General features: G+C 45.0%; 1 protein-coding gene across 1 annotated transcript in view; it reads left to right on the plus strand.

Annotated features, from left to right (window-relative positions):
- The window catches only part of SMS (spermine synthase), a 36,455-nt gene extending 21,140 nt beyond the window's left edge, over positions 1-15,315 (plus strand). The window contains exons 3-5 of the mRNA XM_039222556.1: positions 10,038-10,158; positions 14,604-14,694; positions 15,231-15,315. Of these exons, the coding sequence (XP_039078487.1) occupies positions 10,038-10,158; positions 14,604-14,694; positions 15,231-15,299 (281 nt within the window). The 3' untranslated portion in view covers positions 15,300-15,315. The remainder of the gene's footprint in view (positions 1-10,037; positions 10,159-14,603; positions 14,695-15,230) is intronic.
- Positions 15,316-15,474: the final 159 nt, after the last annotated feature.

Below are 15,474 nucleotides of genomic sequence, written 5' to 3' on the forward strand. Positions count from 1 at the left end.
CTGTGTCCAGTGGCTGTCAGTCTAATGTCAGTGGGTTTTTTTTCTTTCTTTCTGTACCTAACTTTTCCTTGGTTTGGTTGTTCTCTGGGAACGTCAGAAATTGATCTGAAAATAAGCCCTCCAAATTGTTTGTCGTTTGTCCCTTTCTGTGTTTTGTGGCCCTACGTCATTGCTTTGATTTTTAAATTTACAACACTTTTTAAAATACTAATTTATTTTTGGAAGAGTGCAAGCAGGGGAGGGGCAGAGAGAGGGGCACAGATGATTTGTGTTGACAGGCTGGTGTGGGGCTCCACCTCGCAAACTGCAAGGTCATGACCTGAGACGAAGTCATATGCTCAACCATTTGAGCCGCCCAGGTGCCCCAATAATTTTTTTAATTGACATGTAATTGGTGTAAAGTATTAGATTTAGACGTACACCATAATGATTCGATGTTTGTATTATCTTGTGAAGATCACCACAGGGAGTCTAGTTAACATCCATCACCACATATTACAGTTTTTTCCCTTGTGATGAGAACTTTTAAGATCCACTCTTCCCAGCCACTTTTCAAATATATGATGTACTGTTATTAACTGTAGTGGCCATGCTGCACGTCGCCGATGATTGAACTGAGGCACTGAGATGGGCCGCAGGTGTGTGTTCGTGGCATGAAAGCCATGCCTACTGCCTGGGACAGTGCCTGCACACACCAGCTACTCAGATACTTGTTATTTGTTGACAGGTCGGGGGGGGGGCAGGGGATAGGTAGAGGAGACCGCCCCTTGAAGCCTTTTAACCTGTGCCCAACGCCTGGCTTATTTATAGTTGATTGAAAGGGGTGGGGGAGCAGCTGACTTCTGGAACTTTCTGTTGCCTTAATTACCTCACAGTAACTGAGAATCTGAAAGTATAGCTTGTGTGTTTGGATTTTTGGGGACAGGTTTATTGATATGACTGTCATGCCATACTGCTGTTCCCCCATTTAAAGTATACAGTTCAGTAGTTTTCAGCACATTGAGTTGTGTGACCGTCACCACAATTTTAGAACATTTTCATCACCCCAGAAAGAAATGTGTAGCCCTTAGCCATCATCTGAATTCCTCCTAGCCTCCTGTTCCTCCCAGCCTCTGGTATGTGCTAATTTGCTTGTCACGTGTAGGGATATGCCTTTTCTGGCTATGTCATGTGAATGGACTCCTTCAATATGTGGTCCTTCGTGACTGATTTCTTTCACTTAGCATTATGTCATCCATGTTGTAGCATATATCAATATTGCATTCCTTTTATGGCTGAATAATAGTTCATGGTATGGATATACCACGTTTTGCTTATCCATTTATAGCTTGATGGACAATTGGGGTGTTTCTACTTTTTCATTATTATGAAACCTGCTGCTCTGAACATTGCTGTTGCCTTGGGTTTTATATGAGATTAATCATCTTGCAGCTGTTGTAAAAAGAACTGGATGTGGGACTAGAAGACCAAGCTGTTGAAGTAAAGATGGCCCAAGGAACCACATGCTTGACCTTCACTTTGATCCCTAGAAGTTTATTAGGCTTCTGAATGTCTGAGAAGTCTCCTGATGCACAAGACCCTTTGTTAAAATTTAAAAATCAAAAACATTTTGAGGCACCTGGGTGACTTAGGGTTAAGTAACCGACTTGGGCTCAGGTCATGATCTTGCGGTTCATGGGTTTGAGCCTTGTATGGGGCTCTGTGCTGACAGCTCAGAGTCTGGGACCTACTTTGAATTTTGTGTCTTCCTCCCTCTTCTCCCCCACTCATACTCTGTCTCTCTCAAAAATAATAAATTAACACAAAAAAATTAAAAATAAAAAAATACTAACATAATTTTGAGTTTGAGCTCTCTTTGATTGTGAAATGTGAAGGTTTTCTCTGTATATCACTTGATTTCAGTAATCTGGGTTTGCTGCCTCTCAACACTGATGTTTTTGATGACATCTGATCCCAAGTGAGTTCAAAAGAGGTTCTCACACCCATAAGTACCTGTGAGCACGCACTTGGGTGAGAAAGAGCCCCTGAGGAATGCTGTGTTATTTTGTTATTCTCAGAGCAGTTATGCTAATGGTGGTGGTAACTCTGGAATCAATTTTTTTTTTTAAAGTAGGCTCATGCTCAGCACAAAACCCAATGCAGAGCTTGAGCTCCCAACCCTGAGATCAAGACCTGAGCTGAGATTGAGTCTGGACGCTTAACTGAGCCACCCCAGATGTCCCTGGAATAGATTTTTTAAAAATTTATTTATTTATTTTGAGAGAGAGAGAGAGCAGGGGAGGGGCAGAGAGAGAGAGGGAGAGAAAATCTCAAGCAGGTTCGGGGCTGCCACCATGAAACCCAACATGGGGCTCGAATCCATTAACCAGGAGATCATGACCTGAGCTCAGACCAAGAGTTGGATGCTTAACTGACTGAGCCTCCCAGGTGCCCCTGGGGTAGATTTTTTTAAACCTGATATAATTCATGTCAAGTAAATTTTGTGTATAGTTCTGAGTTTTGGCCAATGCGTACAGTCACATAACCACCACCATTGCCGAGATAAGGACATCTGAATGGATTTTTATTTTATTTTATTTAATAAATGACTTTCATTTTTTTTCAGTTTTTTAATTTATTTATTTTGGTAGAGAGCAGGAGCAGGGGAGGGGCAGAAAGAGAGGGAGGGAGAGAATCCCAAGCAGGCTCAGTGCTGTCCGGCCCGATATGGGGCTTGAACTCATGAACTGTGAGATCATGACCTGAGCTGAAACCAAAAGACTCTTATCAGACTGAGCCATCCAGGTGCCTCCTGAGTGGATTTTTAAAGCAGATACTTGAATGACTTCAAACTGTCTTGGAATGCAGTTTGCCCTTTCTTCCACTTTAGGTTAGGAGCCTATCAAGGTAACCCGAAAGCTGGTGTGTGTGTATGAAGGGAAACTGCACAAGGCAAACCTGGCTCTTTGCTTCTTTGATATCACATTCTTGGGTTTTGGGGAAAGGATGCCTGCGTTGATGCTTCCCGTTGCTGTGAGCTGCTGACTTCTCTGTTGCCACCGCCCACTAGGGGAGTATGGCTCTCAGAAAGGAGGAGGGGATTGGGGTGGCCCCTGACCTGGGGATAAAGTGGGATGGGGAGGCAGACTCAGCAGGATCAGAGAGTCAAGTGGAGTAAGGCATGGGGTTCTGGAGGTCCCAGGGTCTGTGCAGTAGGGGTGCACTGGGAGGAGGCTGGGCGTTAGGCTCCACCACTTGAGCATGGTGCGATGATGGGAATAATCAACCCCTTGGCTATGAAGTAGCTTGAGCCATTGTGAGGGAGACCTAGGAAGCAAAGAAATGGGGGGTGGGGGCTTAATGGGGATGTGTGGAATTTCCAGCGGTCATAATTAAAGATATGCTTGGCAAGAATAGAAATTTGTCTCCTAATTTCACTAGCCAGATGCTACTTGAATATGAGTGAATCGCCCATTCCAAACCCCTGACTTTGCAGAGGTGGCCACTGGGGCTCTGGCCCATGGCCAAGCAGGCTGATGGTAACTGTTACACACCCTATGTCCCGAGTTTGCTTCATTCAGATTTTTGAAGTTGAAAGGGACTTAAGATTCAAATCAGGTCCACAGATGCACAGAGAGTTTTTTCTGGGTGTACAATTGCTTCTTCCCTCAGGGCATCCTCTACTGGAATTCATCTTTTACTTAAATTTAATGGAAGAAAGAAATGGGAATATGTATGACAGAAACATGTTTTCCTCTCTTTTTGCCAGGGTGCTGGGTGTGTTAAGTTTTTACTCAGCACGAATCCCTTACTCCACATTTTGGGTTAGTAAGCTGGGTGGGTGCAGCTGATCTGAACTTCTGTGCCCGGGGCTGCCCACTGAGTAGAGCAATGATTAAATGGCAGTACCAGACCAGAAGGGATGGAGGGGATGGACACTGGTGTCTGGTTCCTGCAAGAAACCTGCTAAGTGGTGTCCGCATCTTATGGTTCAGAGAGTGAGGTACTTGATGGGTGCCTGGACACTGAGCTTGGATGGGCAGAGAGGCTGTGGTGGGGGATTTGTGGGAGAACTTTCAAGGGGAGCGTCATGTGGGATTTTAAGTAGTAGGGGTATTAACATCTAGGGAGGGAGTAGAGAAGTCCAAGTCCATTTTCAGACTTGACTGGGACAGTGTGGTGAGCATTTAAGTAGGAAGTGTCTTCCAGTTGGATATATGGATTAGGGATTCAGCCATCTGGAGCTGATTGTCACGGTCAGAGCTTCTAAGAGTGGATCTCTGGGAGAACATGAAGCAGGGAGATGAAATGTGAGCTGTGTTTCACTGCTCTTCTCCCCTCACCCTCACATTTATTTTCATCCTCTCTTCCCTTCCTTTTGGTAATGGTGTATTTAATTTGGATCAGACCTCCAAGTTGATTCTTTTAAAGTTACTTTTGAATAAATTCAAAGTGGGCAGTGGTCTGGAAACAGGGACATTGAGTGTCTAGTGGACAAAGGACATATTTTGCCCTGCGACAGGTCCTTGTGTTGCTGAGCACTTTGGAAGGCTAAGTGGTATACTAGCTGCACATCATTCTTGCCTGGCAAGAGTTTTTTAAGAACTTCTGCCGAACAGCATTTTATTAACCTAGTTTGGATACAATGCCTACTTGAAAGCTGTGTGATTATATCTCTTTTAGCATTTGAATCTACTTTCAAATTCTCTGGTTTGTAGGTATTTATGACATTGCAGTCTTGTGTTCCCAAATTTGGATATTTTCTGACTCCAGGCTCAGTTTTACTAGTGGTTCTCTAGGGATGCATTGCCCACGCCACTTCTGCCCCTGGACAATGAGGGTGTGGAGTCTTTTTTAAAAAAAAGACTTTTGAATTTTCTTTATTTTATAAAGTGTATTTATTTTGAGGGAGAGAAGAGACAGAGAGGCAGCATGTGAGCACTTTTTAAAAGTTTATTTATTTTGAGAGGGAGAGAGAATCCCAAGCAGGCTCCATGCTGCCAGCACAGAGCCCGATGTGGGGCTCCATCATACAAACCGTGAGATCATGACCTGAGCCGAAATCAAGAGTTGGTTGCTTAACCAACTGAGCCATATAGGCGTCCCTGTTTTTTAAAGTTTATTTATTTGTTTATTTTTTTTTTATTTTTATTTTTTAAAAAAAAAATTTTTTTTAATGTTTTATTTATTTCTAGGAGAGAGAGAGAGAGAGACAGCGTGAGCAGGGGAGGGTCAGAGAGAGAGGGAGTCACAGACTGAAATAGGCTCCAGGCTCTGAGCTGGCAGTCAGCACAGAGCCCGACGCGGGGCTCGAACCCACGAACCGCGAGATCATGACCTAAGCGAAAGTCGGACGCTTAACCGACTAAGCCACCCAGCCGCCCCTATTTATTTGTTTATTTTTGACAGAGACGAGAGAAAGAGAAAGAGAGGGAGCACATGCACACAGGAAGGGCAGAAAGAGGAAGATAGAATCCCAAACAGGCACCATACTGTCAGTGCAGAGCCCGATGTGGGGTTTGATCACACAAACCATGAAATCGTGACCTGAGCCAAAATCAAGAGTTGGTCACTTAACTGACTGAGCCACCCAGGCGCCCCCTTAATTTTTTTTTTTTTTATTTTAACAAAGGGGGCCACTGCCCACGTGTAGTGGGTATGACTGGGTTTGCCAAGGTCCTGTGTGGGACAAGACAGTCCTTCACACCATATGTTGCCATCCCCAATTGAGGAATCCTAATATAGCCAAATATATTTTGTTTGGTCATGTTACAGGTTTCTTACTCGACAAGCATGAAGGTTGAAATTGGATAATAACCGCAAAGCATTTTGTGGGGCATGTCCTAGCCTGCCTGTGGCTATACTTAGTAAGGAGTTTCGGTTTTTTTCAGACTTTGTTCAACATTTTCTATAACCTTCTGGTGCCTCGAGTGTAATTAGTTTGGAAATAGCGGGGATTCCTTGTTTGTTCTTGTTCTTTAGGAGTATAGATCAGTGGTTTTCAATCATGGATGTGCACTGGAATTTCCCAGGGAGCCTTGAAAAATACTGACCCCTGGGTCCCCCCTCCCAGATTTTTATTTGATTGGTCTAGGATGTGACAGAACAGTTCTTAAAACTCCCCACTGATTATAATGCACTGCTGGGATTGAAAACCACTGATTTAGATGTTCTAGAAACTCTGCAAAGATATAGCAACATGGATGATTAATTTAGCCAACTGAAATAAATTTTTATTTCCCCGCAAAACACTTAATGAGCACCTGAGATTAAGATGACCAAGCTAGCTACATCGTTAAGACCTAATAGGGCTCAGTCTTTGACTTCATTTTATTTTAATTATTTATTTTTAGAATTTTTAAAAAAATTATTTTAGGGAGAAGGAGAGAGAACAAGCAGGGGACAGGGGCAAAGGGAGAGAGAGAGATTCTTAAGTAGGCTCATGCTTAGCGTGGAGCCCACCTTGGGGCTTGATCCCACGACCCAGGGATCACCACCTGAGCCTAAATCAAGAGTTGGACGCCCAACCGACTGAGCAACTAGGCACTTCATGGCTTTGTTTTCATTTTAAAACCTTGGTTCTGGGAAAGAGTTGTTGGGCAGTTGCTTCAGCTCTGGCTCCCCTCCCCTCTCTGTCTTCTCTCAGGGCTGTGAGCCACGTGGATGACAAGACAGGAGAGGGCAGGAGGGTACTGGGAAAGAGCATGGCCCCTGTATCCTTGGCGGGCCTGGCACATTCCGTGCCCACAAGGGATCGGGTGGTGGCGACAGCCAGAAATAACATTCAGACCTGGCATATTTCTGTTGAACTGAGGGGCAAGCCCACAGTACAGAAATAAGTAACACTCTCAGTTGGGTTTCTTTCATAATGTGTTTTTCTTCAGTTTGAACCCTGGCTGGATGGAGGGCCTCCATTAGCCCCCTCAGTGCCTTTCTGCTAATTGTGCCAATTAAAAAAGAGGACTGTTGCCATGCTGCGTTTGGCCAGCAGACAAGGGTTTTAGGTGTATCGGACAAAGATCCCCCTTTCCCTGGCTCATGGGATAGAGTTTGCCCTGGCTCAGCCTTGGAGCTGAGGTCCTCATTCACTGCACAGCCTGGCCAGTGACAGGGTGGCCCTGTCTGGATTGTCCCCTTCATCGGCATTGAGGATTTGTGTCCTGTTCTGTAATGTGCCAACAGAACTCAGTCTTGAGGCCATTTACCAGGACTGATGACTTGTTTTATACACTTTCAAAAGAGAAAACTTCTGTTCTGGCCAAGGAGGGATTTAATAATGACACAGTGGCTTTCCTCTTCAGGGCAAATACTGCTTGGGGTATGTGGGACTCAGGCACGCTGGGCACGCTTGTCTTTACTGCCCTGTAGCTCAGTGACTTCCACGGTGGCTTGAACCCACCGGGCTTCATTGAGAAACAGATTGGACAAGATCAGTTCATTTTTATGAAGTTTGAAATCAGAATTTTTTTAGGGGGTGGATTTCAGTCTTAAAACCGAATATAATTCAGCAGATAAAATTCGGGCTTCCCTTTTTTAATTTCCTGAAACCAATTTCAGAATAGCGAAGCCGGCTATTTTCTGCCAAATGAGTTTCCCAAAGGTACAGTTCTGTGGGAATGAGCTAGACTAATGAGACATGAGGTCATCACTCGTGTTGGTTGATGCTTGTGATGTGTGTGTGTGGTGTGCATTCTGCTCCAGTGTTCTTTCCCTGATTGGTGGGGGGGCGGTGTTTCCCTAGAAGCAGCCTCAGTTCATTTGACCGTCATGGCCACCCTGACATTCCTTGGCTCTACCCAGGTACCCTGCTCCTCTCACTGTGTCCTGCTGGGTGCTGTCTTCTCAAGGGAGGAAAGCCCTTCCTTGTGCATAAACCCCAGCTGGTATTTTTATGAGCAGTTTGAAGTCCTTTTGCTTTCTCACTTCGTCTCACCAGTGCTGGTACCACACTGGCCTCTGGGTTGTGACCTGCTTGTCTCTATTTGCTCCTGTTTGGGGGCTTTGGGGTGCATGCTCATCTAGTTTTGTTTTAAATGTTGTCCATGAGTTTTACTTGTGCTAGCCTAATAGCTCTGTCTCTGGGGATTCGGAAGATTAAAAAATGATGCCTTCACTGCCATTTTTGCTACATTATTTGCTGTTTTTTTTTTTTAAAGTTTATTTATTTTGAGAGAGAGGATGGGCAGAAGAAGGGCAGAGAGGGGTGGGCAGAGGATCTGAAGTGGGCTCTGCTGAAAGCAGAGAGTCTGACATGGGACTCAAACTCCCGAACCTCAAGATCATGACCTGAGCCAAAGTAGGAGGCCTAACCGACAGAGTTACCCAGGCACCCCGCTATTGTTTGTTAGTGATGTTAAAAATACGAATTTTGGTTGGTATATTAGTCCTCCAGAACTGCCGTAACGAAGTGCTACACATTGGATAGCTTAAAACAACAGAAACCTATTCTGTCTCACTTTTGGAGGCCAGAAGTCCAAAACAATCTTTGCCAGGGCTGTGGTCCTTCTAAAGGTTCTAGGGGAGAGTCCTTGCTTGCCTCTTCCAGCTTCTTGTGGCTCCTGGTGTTTGCAGCCTGTGGCTGTTATCAGTTCAATATCTACTTTTGTCTTCCTATCACCTGCTCCTCCTTTATCCCTGTGTCTCCTTTTCTGTCTGTCATAAGGGCACTTGTCATTGGATTTAGGGCCCACCTGGATAATCCAGGATGATCTCTTCTCTAGGTCCATAATTACATCTGCCAAATGTTTTTTCCAAACCAGGTCACATTTCCAGGTTCTGGAGGTTAGTGTGTAGACATATCTTTTGAGAGGCCACCATTCCACCCACTGCAGGGGTGGGAGGCAGGTGAAATCTGGTTTGTAAGGTGCAGCTAGTTTAAAAAAAATTTTTTTTAAAAGTCTCTGCTGGCCAGAATAAGACATCTGCTGTCTAATTTGGCCTCTGAACCCAGTATGTGGTCTTCATTCTTACTGTGCTCTGGAAGGTCTTGAGAACATAGTTCCAGACATCACTGGAGATACATTCTATGTGCAGTGAAAAAAATCCTAACTTCTAGTCCAGGTTTTGGCGCTACTTAGTTTATGGAAGGGATTCTAGTGTAATTTTCTTGTGAAACCACACTGTGGTCAGCTGTGAATCTTTTTGTTTTTTCTTTTGCCTTGGTTCAGGTCACAGACTCACTCTCCGTTTTGACGTTTTGCTGCCTCTACTATTTTATGTGGACAAAGCACCAGCCTGTACAGGGCTCATAGGACAGTACAGAGTAATTCCTTTAGTCTCATCTTGGTTGTTGTTGTTGTTGTTTTTAATCTTACCTTTCTCAGACCATTACTGCTTAGCATATAGAACTAGAAGAGGGGAAAAAAAAAATTTTGTGTTTCCTCTAAGTATCATAATGTTGGATATTCTTGAAGATTCTGGCATCAAGTGAGTCTTCAGAGATTAATGCAGTTTCTATAACCTTGACCGAGCTCCATTTTGGAGGTTGGTGGGGTTGGAGGGGAAAATTGACTTCTGGCCAAGGAGGGGGTCACAGTGCATGGCAGGTTGTCCCATATGGAATTGTTCATTTTCTAACATATAGAAATATGTTAGTGTGTGGCCTTGTTTTTTCAAATTATAATAGCAACCCATCCTGGAACATAAAACCAAAAGTTTTGAAGTCACTTATACCCATCAACAGTGAATGGACATCCCCTTTCTAGTTCTGTATATTCTCATTAATTTGTTTACCGTAAAGTAGAAACTCCTTTATTTGCATCTCTTTGATTTCTGATTTAGGCTAAACATTTTGTTGTGCCATCTCTAGTTGGCTGAATACATGTATGCATCTTTGGCACAAGTATTTTGTGGATTTTTTTGGTGTCTTTATTGTGTTACCTGGTAATCTGTGTAGCATCTCCTGATGGACTTGAATGTTTACACAGCTCATGACAAAAGGGATAGGTGCCCCTGGCAACTCTTTGTTCAGGTTTTTTCAGAAAGTTCAGTTGTCAAACTGCCTCATTCTGGAATGTACTTCATCCTGATCACTTTGCCTTCTCTCCCTTGTTCTCTAGCTGACGGTGAGAGCATTCTAAAAGGCCTCCAGTCCATTTTCCAGGAGCAAGGGATGACGGAGTCGGTGCACACCTGGCAAGACCATGGTTATTTAGCGACCTACATAAACAAAAATGGCAGGTGAGGTGGCCTTGAGTGCTGCTCTTCTGATCTGAGTACTTCAGCTGGGAGCGGGGGTAAAGGGTGGGGGACAAAGGGCAGTGGTGGGGTGGTATCCAGGTATTTTTATTTCCTCTTGTGACATCTTGTAGGAGGGAGCTAAAATTCAGGGCTTCACAGCCCTAGGTGCACAGTAGACTTGCCTGGAAGCACTTTGACAAGATGCCATTACCCCAGTCATTGTCCCAGAGATTGAGGCCACTGGGCATCAGTATTTTTCCAAACCCCTCTGCCCAGGTGTTTCTGCTGCATGGCCAGGACCCAGAACCCCCCTGGGCAGCGTAAGCAGGGTGAACTGGCAGGCCGCGATTCAGACTTGGTTAAAAGATTCCTGGGCCCCACTCCAAGAATTTCTGATGCGGTAGCTCTGGGGCAGCACCCTAAATAGCATTTCTAGCAAGCTCCCGGGGGTGTTGGTTGCTGCTGGTTGGCTGACCCCACTGTGAATCCCACTGCAAGTAGCACTGTTATAAGTTATTATTAATTAATGCAAACCATGGTCAAATGCATGATGCAAATATCTACAAGGAGGTTGACAGAAAGCTGAGGGGATCCAAGATTTCAATGGTTTTTTTTTTTCCATAAGACTATATAGACTCTCGAGACTTTACATAATCAATATGTAGATGAAAACCATTGTGTTCTGGGAATAGGGAAGGAAACCTAAATTAAGAATTGACCGATAAGAAGATGCCAGTGCTGGGGCACCTGGGTGGCTCAGTTGGTTAAGTGTCTGACTTCGGCTCAGATCATGATCTCACAGTTCATGGGTTCGAGCCCCGCGTCGGGTTCTGTGCTGACAGCTCAGAGCCTGGAGCCTGCTTCAGATTCTGTATCTCCCTCTCTCTCTGACCCTCCCCTGCTCTCTCTCTCTCTCTCTCTCTCTCAGAAATAAATAAAACATTAAAAAAAGAAGAAGAAGACAGTATCAGTGCATTGAGCTCTTTGTGCCCTCCTAAGTCTAGGTTTGTATTCTTTCCAGTCTGGTTAAGTGTGCAAAACTTGTAGGATTCTTAGTGACTTGCACTATTAATTTAAAAAATAAAAAATTTTAATGTTTATTATTTATTTTTGAGAGAGAGAGACAGAAACAGCATAAGCAGGGCAGGGGCAGAGAGAGAGGGAGGCACAGAATCCAAAGCAGTCTCCAGGCTCTGAGCTGTCAGCACACAGCCTGACGCAGGGCTCGAACCCACGAACTGTGCGATCATGACCTGAGCCAAGTTGGATACTTAACCGACTAAACCACCCAGGCACCCCTGCCGTGTTAATTTTAAAATGTGAATTCCTGGGAATTTTCAGTGACTTTAATTCCATTCCCCCAAAGTACAAAGTACTAGAATTCCACATGGTTTCATTAATATCCCGTATTTTCTCACTTGTTTTTCTATTGAAAGGAAAAATAACCACCCCCGCGATGTTACAGACATCCAGAAGGCAATGCTGGAAGATGAGGGAAACTTTTACTTCTGAGCACCACTCCCCCTTCCATTATTCTCTTTATAAGTCAGTATGGTCCACCCCAGGGGAGTAATGCTCTCCTGATGCCTCTCAAAAACTCCCCCCCCCCGGCCCCTCTCTCCCTAAGCCCAGATTTGTATTTCTATGTAGCAGACCTCCATATACGTGTTTAGCAGTTACCTCAAATGTACCTAAAATAATTTCTTCTTCAAGGGTGACCCCAAATCAACATCACCACCAAACTCTCCTCCCTTCCCTCCTCCATGCTCTACTGCAGTTAACAGCACATTTCCTGGAAGTAGAGATCTGCAGCTGTCCTTGACCCTTCCAGTTCCTACAGGCTTGTATTTATCCCCTCTCTGTCCTGGCCTCTTTTCTCCACCTTCCCTGCCATGGTCTCTTGCTGTCCTGGGTGTGGTCCATCCTTTGGGGACCACAGCAAATCGAGCCGTGTCACCTTGCCACCCCAGGAGGCCTCTTCTCCACTCCAGGTGAAGCCTTGAGTCTCTTAACAGTCTCCTAACTTTGTAGCCAGGCCCTCCCTACTTCTCTACGTCACTTACTGAATTTTCTACCGTGTACACCAATTCCAGTTGTGTAGGGGGTCTAGAATTCTTCCTGGAAGCGAATTTTGACTGACAAGAGCTGTTGGCTTCTGAAAGCAGAAAACATGAAAATTAACATGCTTATTTTATTTTTTAAAATGTTTTTATTTATTTTCGAGAGAGAAAGAGACACACACACACACACACACACACACACACACACACACACACAGTATGAGTCGGGGAGGGGTAGAGAGAGGGAGACCCAGAATCCGAAGAAGGCTCCAGGCTTCTGAGCTGTCAGCACAGAGCCCGACGCGGGGCTGGAACTCAGGAACTGTGAGATCATGACCTGAGCCAAAGTCAGCTGCTCAACTGGCTGAGCCACCCAGGTGCCCCCCGCAACATGCTTATTTTAAATGTTTTTATTTTAGAGAAAGAGTACAAGCAGGGGAGGGGCAGAGAGAGAGGGAGACAGAGGGTCTGAAGCAGGCTCTGTGCTGACAGCAGAAAGCCCAGTGTGGGACTTGAACTCACACCTTGAGATCATGACCTGAGCTGGTCAGATGCCTAACTGTCTGAGCCACCCAGGCCGCCCAACATGCTTAGTTGAAAAACTTATTTTCCACACTGGTCTCCTTCTCTTGCTTGGTCAACTGGGACTCATCCCCATGGTTCCTGTCCTGAAGTCTCACTTCTCTCGCCCGGGCATGGATGGGGGAGGCTAGGAGGCCACCTGGCTGAGGGGGCTGGCACACTGCTTCTGCCTGACTTCTGGCTAAAGGCCACATTGTGATGCTGAGACCCTGATCCTCAGCCACTTGTTCTCCACCTCACCGGGCCCCCGCCCCACAGATTTTCCTCTCTATTTCTGGTTTTAATCTGTTGAGTTTGGTACTTGACCTTAACTTCCAGCATTGTTCGTGTTCTGTGTTCTCTGGCAGAGGACTCAGCTAGAATCAATCAGGTGGTTAAAGGAGATGTTTTTCTACCCTTCCCCCATCCCCAGCCTCTGTCCTTTGTGCTGCTGGTGGTGGAGGGGGAGGGAAAGATGATTAGCTCCATTCAGGTGTAATTGATTTGTGCTTTCCTGGGCCTGAACTTGATTTGGGGCCATTTAAAGGCTGAAGGTAAAATTAACTAGTAGGGTTTATTTTTTTAATGTAAGCACACTGCCGGTATTCTCTGAACAGAATTCTTCTAATTTAGCGTTTTTCACATGTTTCTTTAACCACAACTTAACACTAAGAAGTAATTTTATGTCATAACCCTGTACACACTTCTCTGTGTCTATACAGTACAGATGCACATGTATGACTGAAACAAGTTTTTCCAAATAATTAGCTCCTACTGCATGTGATACACTCTGATGTTTTAAAATATTTTGAGAATAATATGCAGATTATCAGATTAGCGGTCGGAAAGCATTTTTGAAGAAGCCATATAAAGTGTCAGATTCTCTCTCTCTTTTTAAACAACTCTTTATAGATGTAAAAACCGGGGCGCCTGGGTGGCTCTGTCGGTTAAGCGTCCGACTTCGGCTCAGGTCATGATCTCACAGTTCATGGGTTCGAGCCCTGCATCGGGCTCTGTGCTGACAGCTCACCCAGAGCCTGCAGACTGCTTCTGATTCTGTGTTTCCCTCTCTGACCCTCCCTGCTCACCCTGTCTGTCTATCTGTCTGTCTGTCTCTCTCTGTCAAAAATCAATAAAAAACATTAATTTTTTTTAATGTAAAAACCATTCTTAGTCTGGAGGCTTTGCAGAACAGCTTGCAGGCTGGCTCAGGTGGGCAGTGTAGGGCTGCGGTGTGCCAGCCCCCATCTCAGTCAGTTTAACCACCACCTGCTTGTAGTCAGAAAAACACGGCTCTGGTTTGAACCCTCTGGAGGTTAATTGGGAGTACCCAAATGCCCTATCCTATCCTCCCTTCATCTTACGGCCGTGGTTACTAGGCCTGGCCCAATAACTTGCCCTGGATCCTTCTTCAAAAGCAGGTTCGCAGCGGCTTTTGGCTGCCTCAGACAGTAGAGCATGCTGATCTGAGCATCAAGATCCTTGATTTCAGGATCATGCATTTGAGCCCCACGTTGGGGGTAGAGTTTACTTTGAAGAAAACTTTAAAAAAACAGGTTCACAAAACTTGCTACTGAGTCGCTTTCTGGGCCCAAGAACTTGTTACGTGAAAACGTTAGCATGTAGGGACTCCATCTCAATCTTTCCTGATTGGTGGCTCCCTCACCCCCAAGAAGAGGCTCTCCTAAGAAACCAAAATGGTTAACTATGTAATTTAGGGAAAAAAGAGCAATGGTCTTTCCTTTTAATTGGGTGTGTTGATGTCTTTTTCTTGTGAATGCCTTGATACGATTCCTAACCTTAAATTTATACTTTCCTTTGTAGTTTTGCCAATTTGAGAATATACCCACATGGACTGGTGTTATTGGACCTTCAGAGTTATGATGGCGAGTCCCAAGGCCAAGAAGTTGACCGTGTTGGTTTTTCACTTTTATTGACTTTTTATTTACTTCAATGTGATTATAAGTACTGGAGGGTCATTAACTGTCTATTTTAATAAAATTATCTTACTTAATTGCTGATGTCTCAGTTAACTTTAAACTTTCCTCCCTCCAGATAAATGATTTTAGAAGAAAAATAGTTGTTCCTCATTTATTGTTAGGAACCTGGCTTGTCGTCATTCCCTTGGCTGCTCGAATACTGAGTAATTTTACTTGCCGCTAGGTGGAATGTGCACCTTTAAGCGGGACGTTCTATGTGCCCTATCTTTCTGCTCTCCCCTTTCCCGTTATCTTGCTGGTGACTTAAACCGGGGTTAGGTCGGCACCTTGAGGGCTAGTTGTCGTGGTGTGTGGAACTAGGCCAGGTATGCGGACTGCTGAAGGGGTGGGGGAGGACCAGAGTATCGCACAGCTCCGTCACCACGGCCTCAGCCTCCTGGTCTGTAACTTAGCTGTTCCTCTTAGCTTGTTCTGTAAGTAAGCCCGTTGACTTCTTTTCTTTTCATTGTAGCTTCTGAACAAAATAGAAGAAAGAATGAAAGAATTGAGTCAGGACAGTACTGGGCGGGTGAAGCGGTAAGTTCGCTCCTGAATGTCAGGTAAGATCATCGAGATGGAGGGGCGCCTGGGTGGCTTAGTCGGTTGAGCGTCCGACTTTCGCTTAGGTCATGATCTTGCGGTTCGTGGGTTCGAGCCCCGCGTCGGGCTCTGTGCTGACTGCCAGCTCAGAGCCTGGAGCCTGTTTCAGAGTCTGA

This window comes from Hyaena hyaena, unplaced genomic scaffold (genome assembly GCF_003009895.1).
Source record: "Hyaena hyaena isolate Hyena2069 unplaced genomic scaffold, ASM300989v1 scaffold_1158, whole genome shotgun sequence".
NCBI lineage: Eukaryota > Metazoa > Chordata > Mammalia > Carnivora > Hyaenidae > Hyaena > Hyaena hyaena.